Consider the following 23099-nt stretch of genomic DNA (forward strand, 5'->3'; position numbering starts at 1 on the left):
GTAACCCCATATTTCACAACCGTAAGTCAAAATTGGTACAACTAGAGCATCGAATAGATCACAGTTGATATCAATGGGTAATTCAAGTTTTTTACATTTAATTAACATACTAAATAATGCTCTACGTGCTTGAATGACTTGTTTCTTAATAGCTTTATCCATTTTACCATTATAATTGAACGTAGTACCAAGGTAAATATAATCATCTACAATTTCGATGCTCTCCTCACCATATTTAAAATTCGGGACATTTCTAACTTTTCCTCTAGAAAATACAACTACTTTAGTTTTGGAAACATTAATTTGAAGTTTCCAAGTATCACAATATTCTTTTACTTTGCTTAAGGCGTTTTGTAATTCCTTTGGGGATTCAGCCATTACAATAGTATCATCAGCATAAAGCAAAACGTAAATACGCAAAAACATTTCTATGTCAATACTACTTAATTTTTCATTTATTTCCCTTGAACACATATCCATCCCATTATAACCCCCGCTAAGAAAAGACTCGAAATCATTTAGGTAGATGGCAAAAAGTAATGGGGAAAGATTCTCACCTTGTCTTACACCTATGTTACATTCGAAAAAGTTAGAAATTTTGTGATTCTGCTTTACACATGATTTTGCATTATTATACATATTATATATGACAGCCATAACATTACCATTAATGCCATGTGAGATTACTTTTCCCCACAAGGACGACCTGTCAACCAAATCGAATGCTTTTCTGTAATCAACGAACAAACAGTATATTCTCTTTTTTCGATGGAGATAGAAATTAACAAGTGAATGCAATACAAAAATATGATCTAGAGTACTATATCCTTCCCTGAAACCAGCCTGCTCCTCACCAAGTTGACCAGTGCTGTCAATATAATCAGTCAACCTTTTATTGACACAAGCGGTAAAAAGCTTCGCTACACAGCTCAGTAGTGTGATACCCCTATAGTTATCTGGGTCGTCAGGGGATCCTTTTTTCTTAAATATGGGTTTTATTATCCCTATACACCAATAATATGGAACAACTGAGGAGATCAACACAATGTTAAAAATTTTACATATAACATTTAGCATATCATGAGCTCGAGGACTTCAACAGGGAAAATAGCCCAGTGAGGAAATTTGTTTGACTTAAGATTTGATTTTAAGTATTCTCTAAAACTGTCTGGATAGGTAACCATCCTTGAAGGGAAGATATACAGTATATATATATATATATATATATATATATATATATATAATGTACATGTTTACGTACTTATATACATATATATATACATACGTACATATATACACATATATACATATACATACATACCTATATATATAAATATACATGTATACCTACACACACATATATATATATATACATATATACATATACATATATAAATAATATATATATGTATATATATCTATATATACATGTATACATACATATATATATATACACATATTTATATGTATCTTATATATATGTATATGTATATATGTGTATATATATGTATACATGTATATATATATATATTTATAGGTATGTATGTATATGTATATATGTGTATATATATATGTATGTATATATATATATATATATATATATATATATATGTATCTATATATATATATATATATATATATATATATATATATATATATATATATATATATATATATATATATACAAACACACACCCACCTACGTCATCATCATCAGCTGTTAGTAGTCCACTACAGAACAAAGACCTCAGACATGTCCTTTTGCTTGCGTCTGTTAATGGTCTTTCCATGCCAGTCCATACCCATAAACTTTCTTAGTTCATCAATCCATCGTCTCTTATCTTCCTTTCCTTGCTTCGTTTGCAATGACTATGGACCCATTCTGTTATTGTTAATGTTCATCTATTTTCTGCCCTTGTCCATTTTTTTCCCTTACATGTTGTTAGAATATCCTCTTCTTTAGTTTGCTCTTGTATCTATGTTATTCTTTTTCTGTCTCCTAGTGTTATTCTTATTATTACTCCTTCCATAATTACTTGAGCTGTAAATAGCTTCTAAGGCTTTGGTAATGCTCCAAGTTTCTGATGCATATGATATTAAAGTTAATTCTGGTAGGACCAGTATTGTGTATATATATACATACATATATATATATATATATATATACATATATATATATATATATATATATATATATATATATACTGTATATATATATATTAAGTTCTGCTTTATATAAGACTAATCCTTAGAAATCTCTCTCTCTCTCTCTCTCTCTCTCTCTCTCTCTCTCTCTCTCTCTCTCTCTCTCTCTCTCTCTCTCTCTCGTTTTCTTAACTAAAAATCCCTACCATTATTATCTCTTAGATTCTTGGTAAACAAAGCCAATTTGGTGCACCTTGAAAACGTATAACGAATCTCTCGTATTTCGCCAATTGTCACTCCTTAGGTTTTCATATTATTTTATTTTCATATATTTTGCAAGCAACATTTCCTTTTGTAACCTTTTACCTTTATAATTGCAATTGAGAGAGAGAGAGAGAGAGAGAGAGAGAGAGAGAGAGAGAGAGAGAGAGAGAGAGAGAGAGAGGGTGGGTGGAAATGATTTCCATAGTTCAAGGCCATATTGTTTGATTTTTATTCCCTTTCTTATAGATAACATTTAAATTTTCATTTATCAACGATTTTTTTTACCCCAATTTATTTATTTTTATTCGTTATATTTAATATCTATTTTATTTTATTATTTTATTAAAGATTAATATAAATATCCTTATAAGATTTAAATTTCTACTTATCACAGATATTCACCCCAATTTATCTATTTTATCCGTTTTATTTAATATATATTTTATTTCATTCTTTTATTCAAGATTAATATAAATATCCTTCATATAAGATGTAAATTTTTACTTATTACAGATTATTACCCCAATTTATTTTTCTTCATGCGTTATATTTAATATATATTTTATTTTATTAATATATTTAAGATTAATATAAATGATAGTTTTTCTTCCCGATGTTAATCGGCCCAGCTTTATAAGAGTCAAGTTTGACTTATTGGGCTGGTTAATTTCCTCCCTTTAATAATAATAATAATAATAATAATAATAATAATAATGATAATGATAATGATAATGATAATAATAATAATAATAAAAATTATAATAATAATAGAAATAATAATTCCCTTTCTTTTTCTTTTTTTCTGCCTACTCAGTCAAGTAATTGTATTATGAATAATGTTTTGTACTTCCAATGTAGAGGTTGTCAAACAGATAGTGGAGTCTTCCTCTGAGCGTTGTGACATTTTGTCTTCTTTCCCTTTTATTTCCTACATGGCTGAGGACTATGAAGCTTGATGTAGATGATGAATGAAGAAATATGGATTTAAAACCTTAAGATAGTGATGACTGGTGAAATCTAACCTAGGCCCTTTGCGTCAATAGGCGTAGGAGGAGATGATGTTGATAGAGTATTAGGATATTGTTAATTAAAACATTTTTCTTTTAAAAACAATAGTTTATTCAGATAAATAGTTTTGCATCATCGTCCCCTAAATGCTGTAGACGTCCTAAGCATAAGAGGGCGCTGGATTGTACTGAGGCTCTCCCTCGTAAGTGACCTCAGCCACGAAACCCGAGTCCCCGTTGACGTTGTAGGACACCTTCTGCAGGCGACCGTCGGGAAGGAGCACATAGTAGGATCCCTGAGTGTCGTAGCCATCACGGGCTTCCTGGTGGCCGAAGTCGTTGCCCGAGTAGTCGTCCTTGACGGCGTAGTTGAAGTCGTACTTGGCTGGTTCCTGTCAGTTTACGAAAATATTATTCAATGAATACCTTAAACTTTGTTACCATTTCAATTGTTTTGAAGTTATGAATAATGACATGTAATTATTTTGATTTATAACTGACCTCGTGAGATGGAGGAGGGGCGTATCCATACTGGGGCTGGGAGGGGGCCCCAAACACAGCAGCCACGAGGGCCAAAGACAAGCAAACCTGACAGGAATGGAACATGGTTAGTGTCAAAACTGATAATGGTCATGGTTTCATGAACCGTAATTACTTCATTAATGTAGACTCCTTTCAGTTAAGTTTATCACTTATATGGTTCCTGCATGATTATAAAACAGGAATTAAATGTGAAGCATCGTAGTTACTTTTCGATGATTGAATAGATATTAATGAAACTTCTTTAAAATTATATCTTATTGCTATGAAATGCTTTCACAGAAACAAGAGTTATGTCATATTCCAAAAATAAATAGTTAGCTTTGCTTTACCTTAGCGATCATGATGAGTTCTCTGAATGGGATATGATAGAACACAGCTGCAAGATGGTCTTATATACGTGAAGTCGGAGAAGGAGGAGTTAAGACTCACTTGGATTACTGGAGAAAGGTCCTCTCAGAGAACTAAGACCTTCTCTTACTCCACCCATCTGTCCTTGACACTGCTCCAGAGTGGAATCATTCTGGGACTACATATTGAGCTTAGTCTTTGGCTATTTATGCACGTATTAGGGGACAATATTGCTTACATTTATAACAGTCTCCAAGTGCTATTTTCATTTTATTTTGTGATATTAATATTTGCTTGTCTTCACGAGGCGTGTCCGGATGGCTATTACTGTTATCTTCTATCTTCAAGATGTTCTTTGGTTCGAACCTAAAGTCTACTAATTTGTCGTATTCACATAACAGCCTTTCTCCTCTCCTATCATTGTGCTTTTTATAGTTATTCTAATACTTTATACAGATTATCCTTATTAATCGGGATCTTTTCTTATATTCATACTTTCTCTTGTTCGGAGGCACCAGTTAGGTATTAACTGATAAGCGGAGTGAATGTAATTGACTTTATTTCCACAAACAGCGAGCTTTTATAACAAGTTTCCGCGAAAGGTCACAAAATTTTAAGGCGATTGATAAATTCAGGTATTAACAAGTTATCTGTGCTAGGGGAAAGCGATAATGACATATATATATATATATATATATATATATATATAGAAATACCGTTAAAGTTTACACTCTTAATTCCTTATGACGAAATTCCCAACACTTCTTGATAATGGTTTAATTCATTGCTTAAAAAGACTCCTAATAGGATTTGAGGCCAAATGGCCTGAAGAAAGATTTCCTAAATTCTCACTGTTTCTATTTATAAGTATTTGATTAGAAATATTTCGGATATATTTCACATTTCACATATTTAGCAGAACTTGATAAGTGATATTAAAGATATTCAAAGCTCAGGCAAAAAACAATATTCCTGTTCATTCTTCATATCTTTTTTTAAGTTTTATAAGTCATTACTTGAATCTAGCAATGTAAAACATCGTTTGTTTATACAGTTTTCACATCTAATGGAAAAGGATTGAACTTTATCTGTTTGTAAATAAGTGCTTGGAAGCCAGGTAGAAACAAGTGATTCAATTAAATGTTCAACGTCCTTGTAAAAGTATGATAAACTTAAAAGAAAGATTAAAAATATTTTTTCTATTTTCAAATACAGACTGAAATAGAAAAGAAAACTGAAAAATGTTTGCTGTACTCATCCAAAAATCCTTTAGGTGGGGATTACAGTAAAGATTTATGCCATTCCTAAATACTAACTCAGTTGAACATTTAGAAACTGAACGTTAATCTGTATTTAGATTCCACTTATCTTAAACAAGTTCCATTGGGAAATACATAATGATATTATGACGAAACGTAGCTAATATATGTTTATTTGCAAAATACACATTGCAAAAAATACTGTTTACCTAATAAGAATTAATCTAAGATGAACAACAGTCCATTGTGAATATTCATAGATGTTGATAAATGATTGTGTAAAGTCTTTTGAAAGATTTTTTTTCTTCTTTTTTTTTCTTTTTTGAGAAAAAGATGTTGCTCTCCATTCTTCAACAATAAACTGCTCTTCTTGACAAGTGGATGGCTCCATAGAAAGATTCTCAAGCCACTGAAGAATTCACCCTTTAACTACAGAATCAGAGTAATGACCCAGTTCATTAAAAATTCCATAGCATTAGTAGAGTCCTAAATGTACAGTACATGACATAAGTATCGAACCCTCTTAGACACATTACACCATTCAGCCCTTTATATCGCGGCCACCAAGAGTAGACACACTCGTGCATTATCTGATATCGAGTATTTTCCTTTCCAGTAAGTCTTTCTCATCATCTAACCAATCTTTTAGAGCCTCTCCTCTCTTCCTACCGCATCCTTCTCATCATCATCATTTCCTACGCCTATTGACGCAAAAAGCCTCGATTAGATTTCACCAGTCGTCTCTCTTTTGAGCTTTTAATTCAATACTTCTCCATTCATCATCTACTTCACACTTCACAGCCCTCAGCCATGTAGGCTTGGGTCTTCCAATTGTTGTAGTGCTTTGTGGAGCCCATTTGAAAGTCTGGTGAGCTAATCTTTCTTGGGGAGTGCGATGAGCATACCCAAACCATCTTCATCTTACCTCCCAATACCTCTTAATTTATACAATCTTTCCACGAAGATGTAGCTGTCTGTTCCTTTCACAATACCAAACCACATGAAAAGACCAGTTCATCTTTCACCAATGCCAACCCTTTGGACTGCTTTACTCCACATTCTCACCATGTCAGCTCTTCTTACACCGTTCACACTTCACAAACAGGTTTTTGCAATAGGTTCATCCTCTTTCCTTTCATTCACATTCAACATTCATACTTCACTTTCATAAGATATAGATGGTTTCATAATCTCTTCATTCATTTCCACTTTGGCTTCCATTGACAGCTCAAGTATCTTACAAATTTCTTGCACACATTCTGTTCCATTTCTAGCTGTTTCTATTCTTTAACTCACCTCTTCTCTCATCTTGTCCTCAACCATTTATATAAGTATAAAACACTTCAATTCTTCCATTACTCCAATTTTTTTGTTTCCAATTCTTTTCATCCCTTTCCTCTTTTTTTTTTCTATTTACTCTTGCAGATACTTTCAAACTCAATTACCAGTTTCTGGATTTTCTTTTTACGTCATTTCCCTATCCCTAAACAATTTGCTTACAGCTACTATCCTTTTTCTGGCTCTCACACCATTCTATCCGTATATATATAAATTTATATATATATATATATATATATATATATATATATACATATATATATATATATATGTGTGTGTGTGTGTGTGTGTTTGCGTGTATATATATATATATATATATATATATATATATATATATTTATATATCTATATATGTGTGTGTATTTATATGTATATATATATGTACCTATACATATATATGTGTGTATATAGGTATGTATAGATTTACACAAATACTGTATACACATTTATATATATATTTGAATACACACACCCATATATATATATATATATATTCATATATATATATATATATATATATATATATATATATATATATATATATAGATTGATTGGCCTATCGTGGCATGGTTGGAAGCGACCTGGCCTTTCATTAGAAGGGCTAGGGTTCGATCCCAAGTATGAGATAGAAATTTATTTCTATTTGAGCACGATGTTGTGTTGATATTTATCCATATATATATATATATATATATATATATATATATATATGAATACACACACCCATATATATGTATATATATATGTGTGTGTGTGTATATTATTATTATATATATATATATATATATATATATATATATATATATATATGTATATATATTATATATATATATATATATATATATATATATATATATACATGATAGATAGATAGATAGATATATCCAGATTAGTGGATAAAAAAACCAGTAAGAGTAATAGATTAAGCAATTTGAGTAATAGTCTTAAATTACTGTAAGCCTACGACTGAATTGAAGGGTAAGCAAATTAATACGACATTCATCTTATCGATAGTTTATTTGAAAAAAAAAGAATCTTTCATAAATATTTTCGGTTCATCTTTTCATAAATAGACGTCTTAAGCATAAGAGGGCGCTGGATTGTACTGAGGCTCTCCCTCGTAAGTGACCTCAGCCACGAAACCCGAGTCCCCGTTGACGTTGTAGGACACCTTCTGCAGGCGACCGTCGGGAAGGAGCACGTAGTAGGATCCCTGAGCGTCGTAGCCATCACGGGCTTCCTGGTGGCCGAAGTCGTTGCCCGAGTAGTCGTCCTTGACGGCGTAGTTGAAGTCGTACTTGGCTGGTTCCTGTCAGGAGAAAGCAATTTCAAATCAGATGTTATAACAAATGATTTTGGATTTGATTAATTTGATTCATACTTTCAAAATAATTATGAATTTAGAGTTTATTAACTTTTTTTAAGATTTCCAATTATAACTGACCTCGTGAGATGGAGGAGGGGCGTATCCATACTGGGGCTGGGAGGGGCCACCAAAGACGGTAGCCACAAGGGACAACAACAAACAAATCTGTCAGGAATAAAACAACAGTGAATTAGAAATGTTGTTCTGATGGAATTGTGAAAGTTAAAAACCCTCCACTAAAAGGGGCGTCCTTTTAATTAGTTAAATCTCATCAGCAGTTTCAGTATAATTACTCAAACTGAACTGGTACAGAAATCGAAACTGCATTTCAATGTGAATGTTATTAAGCAATAAAAGTAAGCTTGGTATAGAGAGAAAAACTATACGTAAACGGCACATGCAAGACATGATATATAATCATTTTCAAACTGAATATATGTATGGGAATTAAATCGATTAGAACCTGCATGAGGAGATAATCCTATTCAAAGGAAATCGTCTGGAACGTCTTACCTTAGCGATCATGGTGAGTCTTCGGAGTGGAGTGCGATGATAGTCTTTGAACGTGGCTATATATATAGGTCTAGTCCAAGACCAAGAGGGAGGAGCCTCTTGTGGCTGCAGGAGAAAGGTCCTCCCTCCCAAAGACGCTCTTCACTGTCACAACGCCCATCATATGTCCTTGACATTGCCTTTCCTTTGCTCGTGGTCTGACGTGAGGAACGAATGGGATCTCTGGCATGCCAATAAAGGATTCATTTCTTATTATTATTATTATTATTATTATTATTATTATTATTATTATTATTATTATTATTACTATTAACTCAGCTATATACAACTCTTGTTGGAAAAGCATGATGCTAAGGCAAAGGCAAGGCAAAGGCAAAGGCAAATTTTATTCTATCGACCCCTTCCGGAGTATGAGAATTACAAAATTACACAGATATATATATTTTACACAAAAACTACAAAAAGAAGAGACCAATAGATTACAACTATATTTATGTACACATATATTCAGTAAGTACATAATTAACGCATAAAAGGTATTCTGACAAAGGAAAGTACATACATTGAAAAATAATACCAGAATAATGAAAATCCTAGAAAGTATTAAATCTAAAATAAAGACATTATAAGGTTAACAAACCTTGCAAGTCTTTTCAGTTCTCTAGCATTACTTGTATTGAGGAGCAGACTGAATTTAAAAGTGGTAGGTCTTCTACAATAGTAGGGCTTTAGGTATCTCTCTCTTATTTCTCTAATCACAGGACAAACTAAAACATAATGGTATTCATCCCCAACTTCAATGCCGTTGCATAGTGTGCAAGAGTGCTGATTCTCTTGCCTAGAATATCTTTCAGTTGCTACAGGAAGTTTGTGGGTACCACACCTATATTTACTAAGGGCAATTCTTTCTGGAGTATCTAAATTTATAATATACTTTTCTTGGCCAAATTCTGTCTTAAAAAGTTTATAATTACTACACAATATATTTCTTTCTACTTCTGCATACCACTGTTGTCTCTCTATATCTTTGAGTTTCATTTCTAGGCTATTTATTATCCACGTGTGATTGAAATTTTCTGGATGCTCCCATATATTTGACATACCACATGAATCAAGGATAGTTTTAATTTTATGGATCCAACTAGACTTATACTCATTCGACTCGTATAGAATTCTAAGAAAACGATAAAAAACATTTGACAATTTAGACGCCTTTGATTTTACAATTCTCAACCAAAATCCAATCATCCGTTTGCAAATAGATATTTCAATTTTGAATCTGCCAAGATCCCCATATACCATGCAGTTTGCTGTTCGCTTGTTCACACAGAGCTGATTTTTCATGAACTTCTTGTGAAATGCTTCAACATGATCTAGTTTGTGGTAACCCCATATTTCACAACCGTAAGTCAAAATTGGTACAACTAGAGCATCGAATAGATCACAGTTGATATCAATGGGTAATTCAAGTTTTTTACATTTAATTAACATACTAAATAATGCTCTACGTGCTTGAATGACTTGTTTCTTAATAGCTTTATCCATTTTACCATTATAATTGAACGTAGTACCAAGGTAAATATAATCATCTACAATTTCGATGCTCTCCTCACCATATTTAAAATTCGGGACATTTCTAACTTTTCCTCTAGAAAATACAACTACTTTAGTTTTGGAAACATTAATTTGAAGTTTCCAAGTATCACAATATTCTTTTACTTTGCTTAAGGCGTTTTGTAATTCCTTTGGGGATTCAGCCATTACAATAGTATCATCAGCATAAAGCAAAACGTAAATACGCAAAAACATTTCTATGTCAATACTACTTAATTTTTCATTTATTTCCCTTGAACACATATCCATCCCATTATAACCCCCGCTAAGAAAAGACTCGAAATCATTTAGGTAGATGGCAAAAAGTAATGGGGAAAGATTCTCACCTTGTCTTACACCTATGTTACATTCGAAAAAGTTAGAAATTTTGTGATTCTGCTTTACACATGATTTTGCATTATTATACATATTATATATGACAGCCATAACATTACCATTAATGCCATGTGAGATTACTTTTCCCCACAAGGACGACCTGTCAACCAAATCGAATGCTTTTCTGTAATCAACGAACAAACAGTATATTCTCTTTTTTCGATGGAGATAGAAATTAACAAGTGAATGCAATACAAAAATATGATCTAGAGTACTATATCCTTCCCTGAAACCAGCCTGCTCCTCACCAAGTTGACCAGTGCTGTCAATATAATCAGTCAACCTTTTATTGACACAAGCGGTAAAAAGCTTCGCTACACAGCTCAGTAGTGTGATACCCCTATAGTTATCTGGGTCGTCAGGGGATCCTTTTTTCTTAAATATGGGTTTTATTATCCCTATACACCAATAATATGGAACAACTGAGGAGATCAACACAATGTTAAAAATTTTACATATAACATTTAGCATATCATGAGCTCGAGGACTTCAACAGGGAAAATAGCCCAGTGAGGAAATTTGTTTGACTTAAGATTTGATTTTAAGTATTCTCTAAAACTGTCTGGATAGGTAACCATCCTTGAAGGGAAGATATACAGTATATATATATATATATATATATATATATATATATATATAATGTACATGTTTACGTACTTATATACATATATATATACATACGTACATATATACACATATATACATATACATACATACCTATATATATAAATATACATGTATACCTACACACACATATATATATATATACATATATACATATACATATATAAATAATATATATATGTATATATATCTATATATACATGTATACATACATATATATATATACACATATTTATATGTATCTTATATATATGTATATGTATATATGTGTATATATATGTATACATGTATATATATATATATTTATAGGTATGTATGTATATGTATATATGTGTATATATATATGTATGTATCTATATATATATATATATATATATATATATATATGTATCTATATATATATATATATATATATATATATATATATATATATATATATATATATATATATATATATATACAAACACACACCCACCTACGTCATCATCATCAGCTGTTAGTAGTCCACTACAGAACAAAGACCTCAGACATGTCCTTTTGCTTGCGTCTGTTAATGGTCTTTCCATGCCAGTCCATACCCATAAACTTTCTTAGTTCATCAATCCATCGTCTCTTATCTTCCTTTCCTTGCTTCGTTTGCAATGACTATGGACCCATTCTGTTATTGTTAATGTTCATCTATTTTCTGCCCTTGTCCATTTTTTTCCCTTACATGTTGTTAGAATATCCTCTTCTTTAGTTTGCTCTTGTATCTATGTTATTCTTTTTCTGTCTCCTAGTGTTATTCTTATTATTACTCCTTCCATAATTACTTGAGCTGTAAATAGCTTCTAAGGCTTTGGTAATGCTCCAAGTTTCTGATGCATATGATATTAAAGTTAATTCTGGTAGGACCAGTATTGTGTATATATATACATACATATATATATATATATATATATACATATATATATATATATATATATATATATATATATATACTGTATATATATATATTAAGTTCTGCTTTATATAAGACTAATCCTTAGAAATCCCTCTCTCTCTCTCTCTCTCTCTCTCTCTCTCTCTCTCTCTCTCTCTCTCTCTCTCTCTCTCTCTCTCTCTCTCTCTCTCTCTCTCGTTTTCTTAACTAAAAATCCCTACCATTATTATCTCTTAGATTCTTGGTAAACAAAGCCAATTTGGTGCACCTTGAAAACGTATAACGAATCTCTCGTATTTCGCCAATTGTCACTCCTTAGGTTTTCATATTATTTTATTTTCATATATTTTGCAAGCAACATTTCCTTTTGTAACCTTTTACCTTTATAATTGCAATTGAGAGAGAGAGAGAGAGAGAGAGAGAGAGAGAGAGAGAGAGAGAGAGAGAGAGAGAGAGAGAGAGAGGGTGGGTGGAAATGATTTCCATAGTTCAAGGCCATATTGTTTGATTTTTATTCCCTTTCTTATAGATAACATTTAAATTTTCATTTATCAACGATTTTTTTTACCCCAATTTATTTATTTTTATTCGTTATATTTAATATCTATTTTATTTTATTATTTTATTAAAGATTAATATAAATATCCTTATAAGATTTAAATTTCTACTTATCACAGATATTCACCCCAATTTATCTATTTTATCCGTTTTATTTAATATATATTTTATTTCATTCTTTTATTCAAGATTAATATAAATATCCTTCATATAAGATGTAAATTTTTACTTATTACAGATTATTACCCCAATTTATTTTTCTTCATGCGTTATATTTAATATATATTTTATTTTATTAATATATTTAAGATTAATATAAATGATAGTTTTTCTTCCCGATGTTAATCGGCCCAGCTTTATAAGAGTCAAGTTTGACTTATTGGGCTGGTTAATTTCCTCCCTTTAATAATAATAATAATAATAATAATAATAATAATAATGATAATGATAATGATAATGATAATAATAATAATAATAAAAATTATAATAATAATAGAAATAATAATTCCCTTTCTTTTTCTTTTTTTCTGCCTACTCAGTCAAGTAATTGTATTATGAATAATGTTTTGTACTTCCAATGTAGAGGTTGTCAAACAGATAGTGGAGTCTTCCTCTGAGCGTTGTGACATTTTGTCTTCTTTCCCTTTTATTTCCTACATGGCTGAGGACTATGAAGCTTGATGTAGATGATGAATGAAGAAATATGGATTTAAAACCTTAAGATAGTGATGACTGGTGAAATCTAACCTAGGCCCTTTGCGTCAATAGGCGTAGGAGGAGATGATGTTGATAGAGTATTAGGATATTGTTAATTAAAACATTTTTCTTTTAAAAACAATAGTTTATTCAGATAAATAGTTTTGCATCATCGTCCCCTAAATGCTGTAGACGTCCTAAGCATAAGAGGGCGCTGGATTGTACTGAGGCTCTCCCTCGTAAGTGACCTCAGCCACGAAACCCGAGTCCCCGTTGACGTTGTAGGACACCTTCTGCAGGCGACCGTCGGGAAGGAGCACATAGTAGGATCCCTGAGTGTCGTAGCCATCACGGGCTTCCTGGTGGCCGAAGTCGTTGCCCGAGTAGTCGTCCTTGACGGCGTAGTTGAAGTCGTACTTGGCTGGTTCCTGTCAGTTTACGAAAATATTATTCAATGAATACCTTAAACTTTGTTACCATTTCAATTGTTTTGAAGTTATGAATAATGACATGTAATTATTTTGATTTATAACTGACCTCGTGAGATGGAGGAGGGGCGTATCCATACTGGGGCTGGGAGGGGGCCCCAAACACAGCAGCCACGAGGGCCAAAGACAAGCAAACCTGACAGGAATGGAACATGGTTAGTGTCAAAACTGATAATGGTCATGGTTTCATGAACCGTAATTACTTCATTAATGTAGACTCCTTTCAGTTAAGTTTATCACTTATATGGTTCCTGCATGATTATAAAACAGGAATTAAATGTGAAGCATCGTAGTTACTTTTCGATGATTGAATAGATATTAATGAAACTTCTTTAAAATTATATCTTATTGCTATGAAATGCTTTCACAGAAACAAGAGTTATGTCATATTCCAAAAATAAATAGTTAGCTTTGCTTTACCTTAGCGATCATGATGAGTTCTCTGAATGGGATATGATAGAACACAGCTGCAAGATGGTCTTATATACGTGAAGTCGGAGAAGGAGGAGTTAAGACTCACTTGGATTACTGGAGAAAGGTCCTCTCAGAGAACTAAGACCTTCTCTTACTCCACCCATCTGTCCTTGACACTGCTCCAGAGTGGAATCATTCTGGGACTACATATTGAGCTTAGTCTTTGGCTATTTATGCACGTATTAGGGGACAATATTGCTTACATTTATAACAGTCTCCAAGTGCTATTTTCATTTTATTTTGTGATATTAATATTTGCTTGTCTTCACGAGGCGTGTCCGGATGGCTATTACTGTTATCTTCTATCTTCAAGATGTTCTTTGGTTCGAACCTAAAGTCTACTAATTTGTCGTATTCACATAACAGCCTTTCTCCTCTCCTATCATTGTGCTTTTTATAGTTATTCTAATACTTTATACAGATTATCCTTATTAATCGGGATCTTTTCTTATATTCATACTTTCTCTTGTTCGGAGGCACCAGTTAGGTATTAACTGATAAGCGGAGTGAATGTAATTGACTTTATTTCCACAAACAGCGAGCTTTTATAACAAGTTTCCGCGAAAGGTCACAAAATTTTAAGGCGATTGATAAATTCAGGTATTAACAAGTTATCTGTGCTAGGGGAAAGCGATAATGACAATATATATATATACATATATATATATATATATATATATATATATATAGAAATACCGTTAAAGTTTACACTCTTAATTCCTTATGACGAAATTCCCAACACTTCTTGATAATGGTTTAATTCATTGCTTAAAAAGACTCCTAATAGGATTTGAGGCCAAATGGCCTGAAGAAAGATTTCCTAAATTCTCACTGTTTCTATTTATAAGTATTTGATTAGAAATATTTCGGATATATTTCACATTTCACATATTTAGCAGAACTTGATAAGTGATATTAAAGATATTCAAAGCTCAGGCAAAAAACAATATTCCTGTTCATTCTTCATATCTTTTTTTAAGTTTTATAAGTCATTACTTGAATCTAGCAATGTAAAACATCGTTTGTTTATACAGTTTTCACATCTAATGGAAAAGGATTGAACTTTATCTGTTTGTAAATAAGTGCTTGGAAGCCAGGTAGAAACAAGTGATTCAATTAAATGTTCAACGTCCTTGTAAAAGTATGATAAACTTAAAAGAAAGATTAAAAATATTTTTTCTATTTTCAAATACAGACTGAAATAGAAAAGAAAACTGAAAAATGTTTGCTGTACTCATCCAAAAATCCTTTAGGTGGGGATTACAGTAAAGATTTATGCCATTCCTAAATACTAACTCAGTTGAACATTTAGAAACTGAACGTTAATCTGTATTTAGATTCCACTTATCTTAAACAAGTTCCATTGGGAAATACATAATGATATTATGACGAAACGTAGCTAATATATGTTTATTTGCAAAATACACATTGCAAAAAATACTGTTTACCTAATAAGAATTAATCTAAGATGAACAACAGTCCATTGTGAATATTCATAGATGTTGATAAATGATTGTGTAAAGTCTTTTGAAAGATTTTTTTTCTTCTTTTTTTTTCTTTTTTGAGAAAAAGATGTTGCTCTCCATTCTTCAACAATAAACTGCTCTTCTTGACAAGTGGATGGCTCCATAGAAAGATTCTCAAGCCACTGAAGAATTCACCCTTTAACTACAGAATCAGAGTAATGACCCAGTTCATTAAAAATTCCATAGCATTAGTAGAGTCCTAAATGTACAGTACATGACATAAGTATCGAACCCTCTTAGACACATTACACCATTCAGCCCTTTATATCGCGGCCACCAAGAGTAGACACACTCGTGCATTATCTGATATCGAGTATTTTCCTTTCCAGTAAGTCTTTCTCATCATCTAACCAATCTTTTAGAGCCTCTCCTCTCTTCCTACCGCATCCTTCTCATCATCATCATTTCCTACGCCTATTGACGCAAAAAGCCTCGATTAGATTTCACCAGTCGTCTCTCTTTTGAGCTTTTAATTCAATACTTCTCCATTCATCATCTACTTCACACTTCACAGCCCTCAGCCATGTAGGCTTGGGTCTTCCAATTGTTGTAGTGCTTTGTGGAGCCCATTTGAAAGTCTGGTGAGCTAATCTTTCTTGGGGAGTGCGATGAGCATACCCAAACCATCTTCATCTTACCTCCCAATACCTCTTAATTTATACAATCTTTCCACGAAGATGTAGCTGTCTGTTCCTTTCACAATACCAAACCACATGAAAAGACCAGTTCATCTTTCACCAATGCCAACCCTTTGGACTGCTTTACTCCACATTCTCACCATGTCAGCTCTTCTTACACCGTTCACACTTCACAAACAGGTTTTTGCAATAGGTTCATCCTCTTTCCTTTCATTCACATTCAACATTCATACTTCACTTTCATAAGATATAGATGGTTTCATAATCTCTTCATTCATTTCCACTTTGGCTTCCATTGACAGCTCAAGTATCTTACAAATTTCTTGCACACATTCTGTTCCATTTCTAGCTGTTTCTATTCTTTAACTCACCTCTTCTCTCATCTTGTCCTCAACCATTTATATAAGTATAAAACACTTCAATTCTTCCATTACTCCAATTTTTTTGTTTCCAATTCTTTTCATCCCTTTCCTCTTTTTTTTTTCTATTTACTCTTGCAGATACTTTCAAACTCAATTACCAGTTTCTGGATTTTCTTTTTACGTCATTTCCCTATCCCTAAACAATTTGCTTACAGCTACTATCCTTTTTCTGGCTCTCACACCATTCTATCCGTATATATATAAATTTATATATATATATATATATATATATATATATATATACATATATATATATATATATGTGTGTGTGTGTGTGTGTGTTTGCGTGTATATATATATATATATATATATATATATATATATATATATTTATATATCTATATATGTGTGTGTATTTATATGTATATATATATGTACCTATACATATATATGTGTGTATATAGGTATGTATAGATTTACACAAATACTGTATACACATTTATATATATATTTGAATACACACACCCATATATATATATATATATATTCATATATATATATATATATATATATATATATATATATATATATATATATATATATATATATATAGATTGATTGGCCTATCGTGGCATGGTTGGAAGCGACCTGGCCTTTCATTAGAAGGGCTAGGGTTCGATCCCAAGTATGAGATAGAAATTTATTTCTATTTGAGCACGATGTTGTGTTGATATTTATCCATATATATATATATATATATATATATATATATGAATACACACACCCATATATATGTATATATATATGTGTGTGTGTGTATTTATTATTAATATATATATATATATATATATATATATATATATATATATGTATATATATTTATATATATATATATATATATATATATATATATATATACATGATAGATAGATAGATAGATATATCCAGATTAGTGGATAAAAAAACCAGTAAGAGTAATAGATTAAGCAATTTGAGTAATAGTCTTAAATTACTGTAAGCCTACGACTGAATTGAAGGGTAAGCAAATTAATACGACATTCATCTTATCGATAGTTTATTTGAAAAAAAAAGAATCTTTCATAAATATTTTCGGTTCATCTTTTCATAAATAGACGTCTTAAGCATAAGAGGGCGCTGGATTGTACTGAGGCTCTCCCTCGTAAGTGACCTCAGCCACGAAACCCGAGTCCCCGTTGACGTTGTAGGACACCTTCTGCAGGCGACCGTCGGGAAGGAGCACGTAGTAGGATCCCTGAGCGTCGTAGCCATCACGGGCTTCCTGGTGGCCGAAGTCGTTGCCCGAGTAGTCGTCCTTGACGGCGTAGTTGAAGTCGTACTTGGCTGGTTCCTGTCAGGAGAAAGCAATTTCAAATCAGATGTTATAACAAATGATTTTGGATTTGATTAATTTGATTCATACTTTCAAAATAATTATGAATTTAGAGTTTATTAACTTTTTTTAAGATTTCCAATTATAACTGACCTCGTGAGATGGAGGAGGGGCGTATCCATACTGGGGCTGGGAGGGGCCACCAAAGACGGTAGCCACAAGGGACAACAACAAACAAATCTGTCAGGAATAAAACAACAGTGAATTAGAAATGTTGTTCTGATGGAATTGTGAAAGTTAAAAACCCTCCACTAAAAGGGGCGTCCTTTTAATTAGTTAAATCTCATCAGCAGTTTCAGTATAATTACTCAAACTGAACTGGTACAGAAATCGAAACTGCATTTCAATGTGAATGTTATTAAGCAATAAAAGTAAGCTTGGTATAGAGAGAAAAACTATACGTAAACGGCACATGCAAGACATGATATATAATCATTTTCAAACTGAATATATGTATGGGAATTAAATCGATTAGAACCTGCATGAGGAGATAATCCTATTCAAAGGAAATCGTCTGGAACGTCTTACCTTAGCGATCATGGTGAGTCTTCGGAGTGGAGTGCGATGATAGTCTTTGAACGTGGCTATATATATAGGTCTAGTCCAAGACCAAGAGGGAGGAGCCTCTTGTGGCTGCAGGAGAAAGGTCCTCCCTCCCAAAGACGCTCTTCACTGTCACAACGCCCATCATATGTCCTTGACATTGCCTTTCCTTTGCTCGTGGTCTGACGTGAGGAACGAATGGGATCTCTGGCATGCCAATAAAGGATTCATTTCTTATTATTATTATTATTATTATTATTATTATTATTATTATTATTATTATTATTATTACTATTAACTCAGCTATATACAACTCTTGTTGGAAAAGCATGATGCTAAGGCAAAGGCAAGGCAAAGGCAAAGGCAAATTTTATTCTATCGACCCCTTCCGGAGTATGAGAATTACAAAATTACACAGATATATATATTTTACACAAAAACTACAAAAAGAAGAGACCAATAGATTACAACTATATTTATGTACACATATATTCAGTAAGTACATAATTAACGCATAAAAGGTATTCTGACAAAGGAAAGTACATACATTGAAAAATAATACCAGAATAATGAAAATCCTAGAAAGTATTAAATCTAAAATAAAGACATTATAAGGTTAACAAACCTTGCAAGTCTTTTCAGTTCTCTAGCATTACTTGTATTGAGGAGCAGACTGAATTTAAAAGTGGTAGGTCTTCTACAATAGTAGGGCTTTAGGTATCTCTCTCTTATTTCTCTAATCACAGGACAAACTAAAACATAATGGTATTCATCCCCAACTTCAATGCCGTTGCATAGTGTGCAAGAGTGCTGATTCTCTTGCCTAGAATATCTTTCAGTTGCTACAGGAAGTTTGTGGGTACCACACCTATATTTACTAAGGGCAATTCTTTCTGGAGTATCTAAATTTATAATATACTTTTCTTGGCCAAATTCTGTCTTAAAAAGTTTATAATTACTACACAATATATTTCTTTCTACTTCTGCATACCACTGTTGTCTCTCTATATCTTTGAGTTTCATTTCTAGGCTATTTATTATCCACGTGTGATTGAAATTTTCTGGATGCTCCCATATATTTGACATACCACATGAATCAAGGATAGTTTTAATTTTATGGATCCAACTAGACTTATACTCATTCGACTCGTATAGAATTCTAAGAAAACGATAAAAAACATTTGACAATTTAGACGCCTTTGATTTTACAATTCTCAACCAAAATCCAATCATCCGTTTGCAAATAGATATTTCAATTTTGAATCTGCCAAGATCCCCATATACCATGCAGTTTGCTGTTCGCTTGTTCACACAGAGCTGATTTTTCATGAACTTCTTGTGAAATGCTTCAACATGATCTAGTTTGTGGTAACCCCATATTTCACAACCGTAAGTCAAAATTGGTACAACTAGAGCATCGAATAGATCACAGTTGATATCAATGGGTAATTCAAGTTTTTTACATTTAATTAACATACTAAATAATGCTCTACGTGCTTGAATGACTTGTTTCTTAATAGCTTTATCCATTTTACCATTATAATTGAACGTAGTACCAAGGTAAATATAATCATCTACAATTTCGATGCTCTCCTCACCATATTTAAAATTCGGGACATTTCTAACTTTTCCTCTAGAAAATACAACTACTTTAGTTTTGGAAACATTAATTTGAAGTTTCCAAGTATCACAATATTCTTTTACTTTGCTTAAGGCGTTTTGTAATTCCTTTGGGGATTCAGCCATTACAATAGTATCATCAGCATAAAGCAAAACGTAAATACGCAAAAACATTTCTATGTCAATACTACTTAATTTTTCATTTATTTCCCTTGAACACATATCCATCCCATTATAACCCCCGCTAAGAAAAGACTCGAAATCATTTAGGTAGATGGCAAAAAGTAATGGGGAAAGATTCTCACCTTGTCTTACACCTATGTTACATTCGAAAAAGTTAGAAATTTTGTGATTCTGCTTTACACATGATTTTGCATTATTATACATATTATATATGACAGCCATAACATTACCATTAATGCCATGTGAGATTACTTTTCCCCACAAGGACGACCTGTCAACCAAATCGAATGCTTTTCTGTAATCAACGAACAAACAGTATATTCTCTTTTTTCGATGGAGATAGAAATTAACAAGTGAATGCAATACAAAAATATGATCTAGAGTACTATATCCTTCCCTGAAACCAGCCTGCTCCTCACCAAGTTGACCAGTGCTGTCAATATAATCAGTCAACCTTTTATTGACACAAGCGGTAAAAAGCTTCGCTACACAGCTCAGTAGTGTGATACCCCTATAGTTATCTGGGTCGTCAGGGGATCCTTTTTTCTTAAATATGGGTTTTATTATCCCTATACACCAATAATATGGAACAACTGAGGAGATCAACACAATGTTAAAAATTTTACATATAACATTTAGCATATCATGAGCTCGAGGACTTCAACAGGGAAAATAGCCCAGTGAGGAAATTTGTTTGACTTAAGATTTGATTTTAAGTATTCTCTAAAACTGTCTGGATAGGTAACCATCCTTGAAGGGAAGATATACAGTATATATATATATATATATATATATATATATATATATAATGTACATGTTTACGTACTTATATACATATATATATACATACGTACATATATACACATATATACATATACATACATACCTATATATATAAATATACATGTATACCTACACACACATATATATATATATACATATATACATATACATATATAAATAATATATATATGTATATATATCTATATATACATGTATACATACATATATATATATACACATATTTATATGTATCTTATATATATGTATATGTATATATGTGTATATATATGTATACATGTATATATATATATATTTATAGGTATGTATGTATATGTATATATGTGTATATATATATGTATGTATCTATATATATATATATATATATATATATATATATGTATCTATATATATAAATATATATATATATATATATATATATATATATATATATATATATATATATATATATATATACAAACACACACCCACCTACGTCATCATCATCAGCTGTTAGTAGTCCACTACAGAACAAAGACCTCAGACATGTCCTTTTGCTTGCGTCTGTTAATGGTCTTTCCATGCCAGTCCATACCCATAAACTTTCTTAGTTCATCAATCCATCGTCTCTTATCTTCCTTTCCTTGCTTCGTTTGCAATGACTATGGACCCATTCTGTTATTGTTAATGTTCATCTATTTTCTGCCCTTGTCCATTTTTTTCCCTTACATGTTGTTAGAATATCCTCTTCTTTAGTTTGCTCTTGTATCTATGTTATTCTTTTTCTGTCTCCTAGTGTTATTCTTATTATTACTCCTTCCATAATTACTTGAGCTGTAAATAGCTTCTAAGGCTTTGGTAATGCTCCAAGTTTCTGATGCATATGATATTAAAGTTAATTCTGGTAGGACCAGTATTGTGTATATATATACATACATATATATATATATATATATATATACATATATATATATATATATATATATATATATATATATATATATACTGTATATATATATATTAAGTTCTGCTTTATATAAGACTAATCCTTAGAAATCCCTCTCTCTCTCTCTCTCTCTCTCTCTCTCTCTCTCCTCTCTCTCTCTCTCTCTCTCTCTCTCTCTCTCTCTCTCTCTCTCTCTCTCTCTCTCGTTTTCTTAACTAAAAATCCCTACCATTATTATCTCTTAGATTCTTGGTAAACAAAGCCAATTTGGTGCACCTTGAAAACGTATAACGAATCTCTCGTATTTCGCCAATTGTCACTCCTTAGGTTTTCATATTATTTTATTTTCATATATTTTGCAAGCAACATTTCCTTTTGTAACCTTTTACCTTTATAATTGCAATTGAGAGAGAGAGAGAGAGAGAGAGAGAGAGAGAGAGAGAGAGAGAGAGAGAGAGAGAGAGAGAGAGGGTGGGTGGAAATGATTTCCATAGTTCAAGGCCATATTGTTTGATTTTTATTCCCTTTCTTATAGATAACATTTAAATTTTCATTT

General features: G+C 31.8%; 2 protein-coding genes across 2 annotated transcripts; both read right to left on the minus strand.

Moving 5' to 3' along the window:
• Nucleotides 1-3577: 3577 nt before the first annotated feature.
• Nucleotides 3578-8959, minus strand: LOC137649600 (pro-resilin-like). The gene is made up of 3 exons (XM_068382576.1): nucleotides 8863-8959; nucleotides 3918-4009; nucleotides 3578-3808 (listed from the first exon to the last, which is right to left on the minus strand). The coding sequence occupies exons 1-3, from the start codon at nucleotides 8957-8959 to the stop codon at nucleotides 3578-3580; spliced, it is 420 nt and encodes a 139-aa protein (XP_068238677.1).
• Nucleotides 8960-13769: 4810 nt separating this feature from the next.
• LOC137649601 (pro-resilin-like) lies at nucleotides 13770-19175 on the minus strand. The gene is made up of 3 exons (XM_068382577.1): nucleotides 19079-19175; nucleotides 14110-14201; nucleotides 13770-14000 (listed from the first exon to the last, which is right to left on the minus strand). Exons 1-3 carry the CDS (start codon nucleotides 19173-19175, stop codon nucleotides 13770-13772), a joined length of 420 nt encoding a protein of 139 aa, XP_068238678.1.
• Between the last annotated feature and the right edge of the window lie 3924 nt (nucleotides 19176-23099).

This window comes from Palaemon carinicauda, chromosome 11 (assembly GCF_036898095.1).
Source record: "Palaemon carinicauda isolate YSFRI2023 chromosome 11, ASM3689809v2, whole genome shotgun sequence".
NCBI classification, from domain to species: Eukaryota; Metazoa; Arthropoda; class Malacostraca; order Decapoda; family Palaemonidae; genus Palaemon; species Palaemon carinicauda.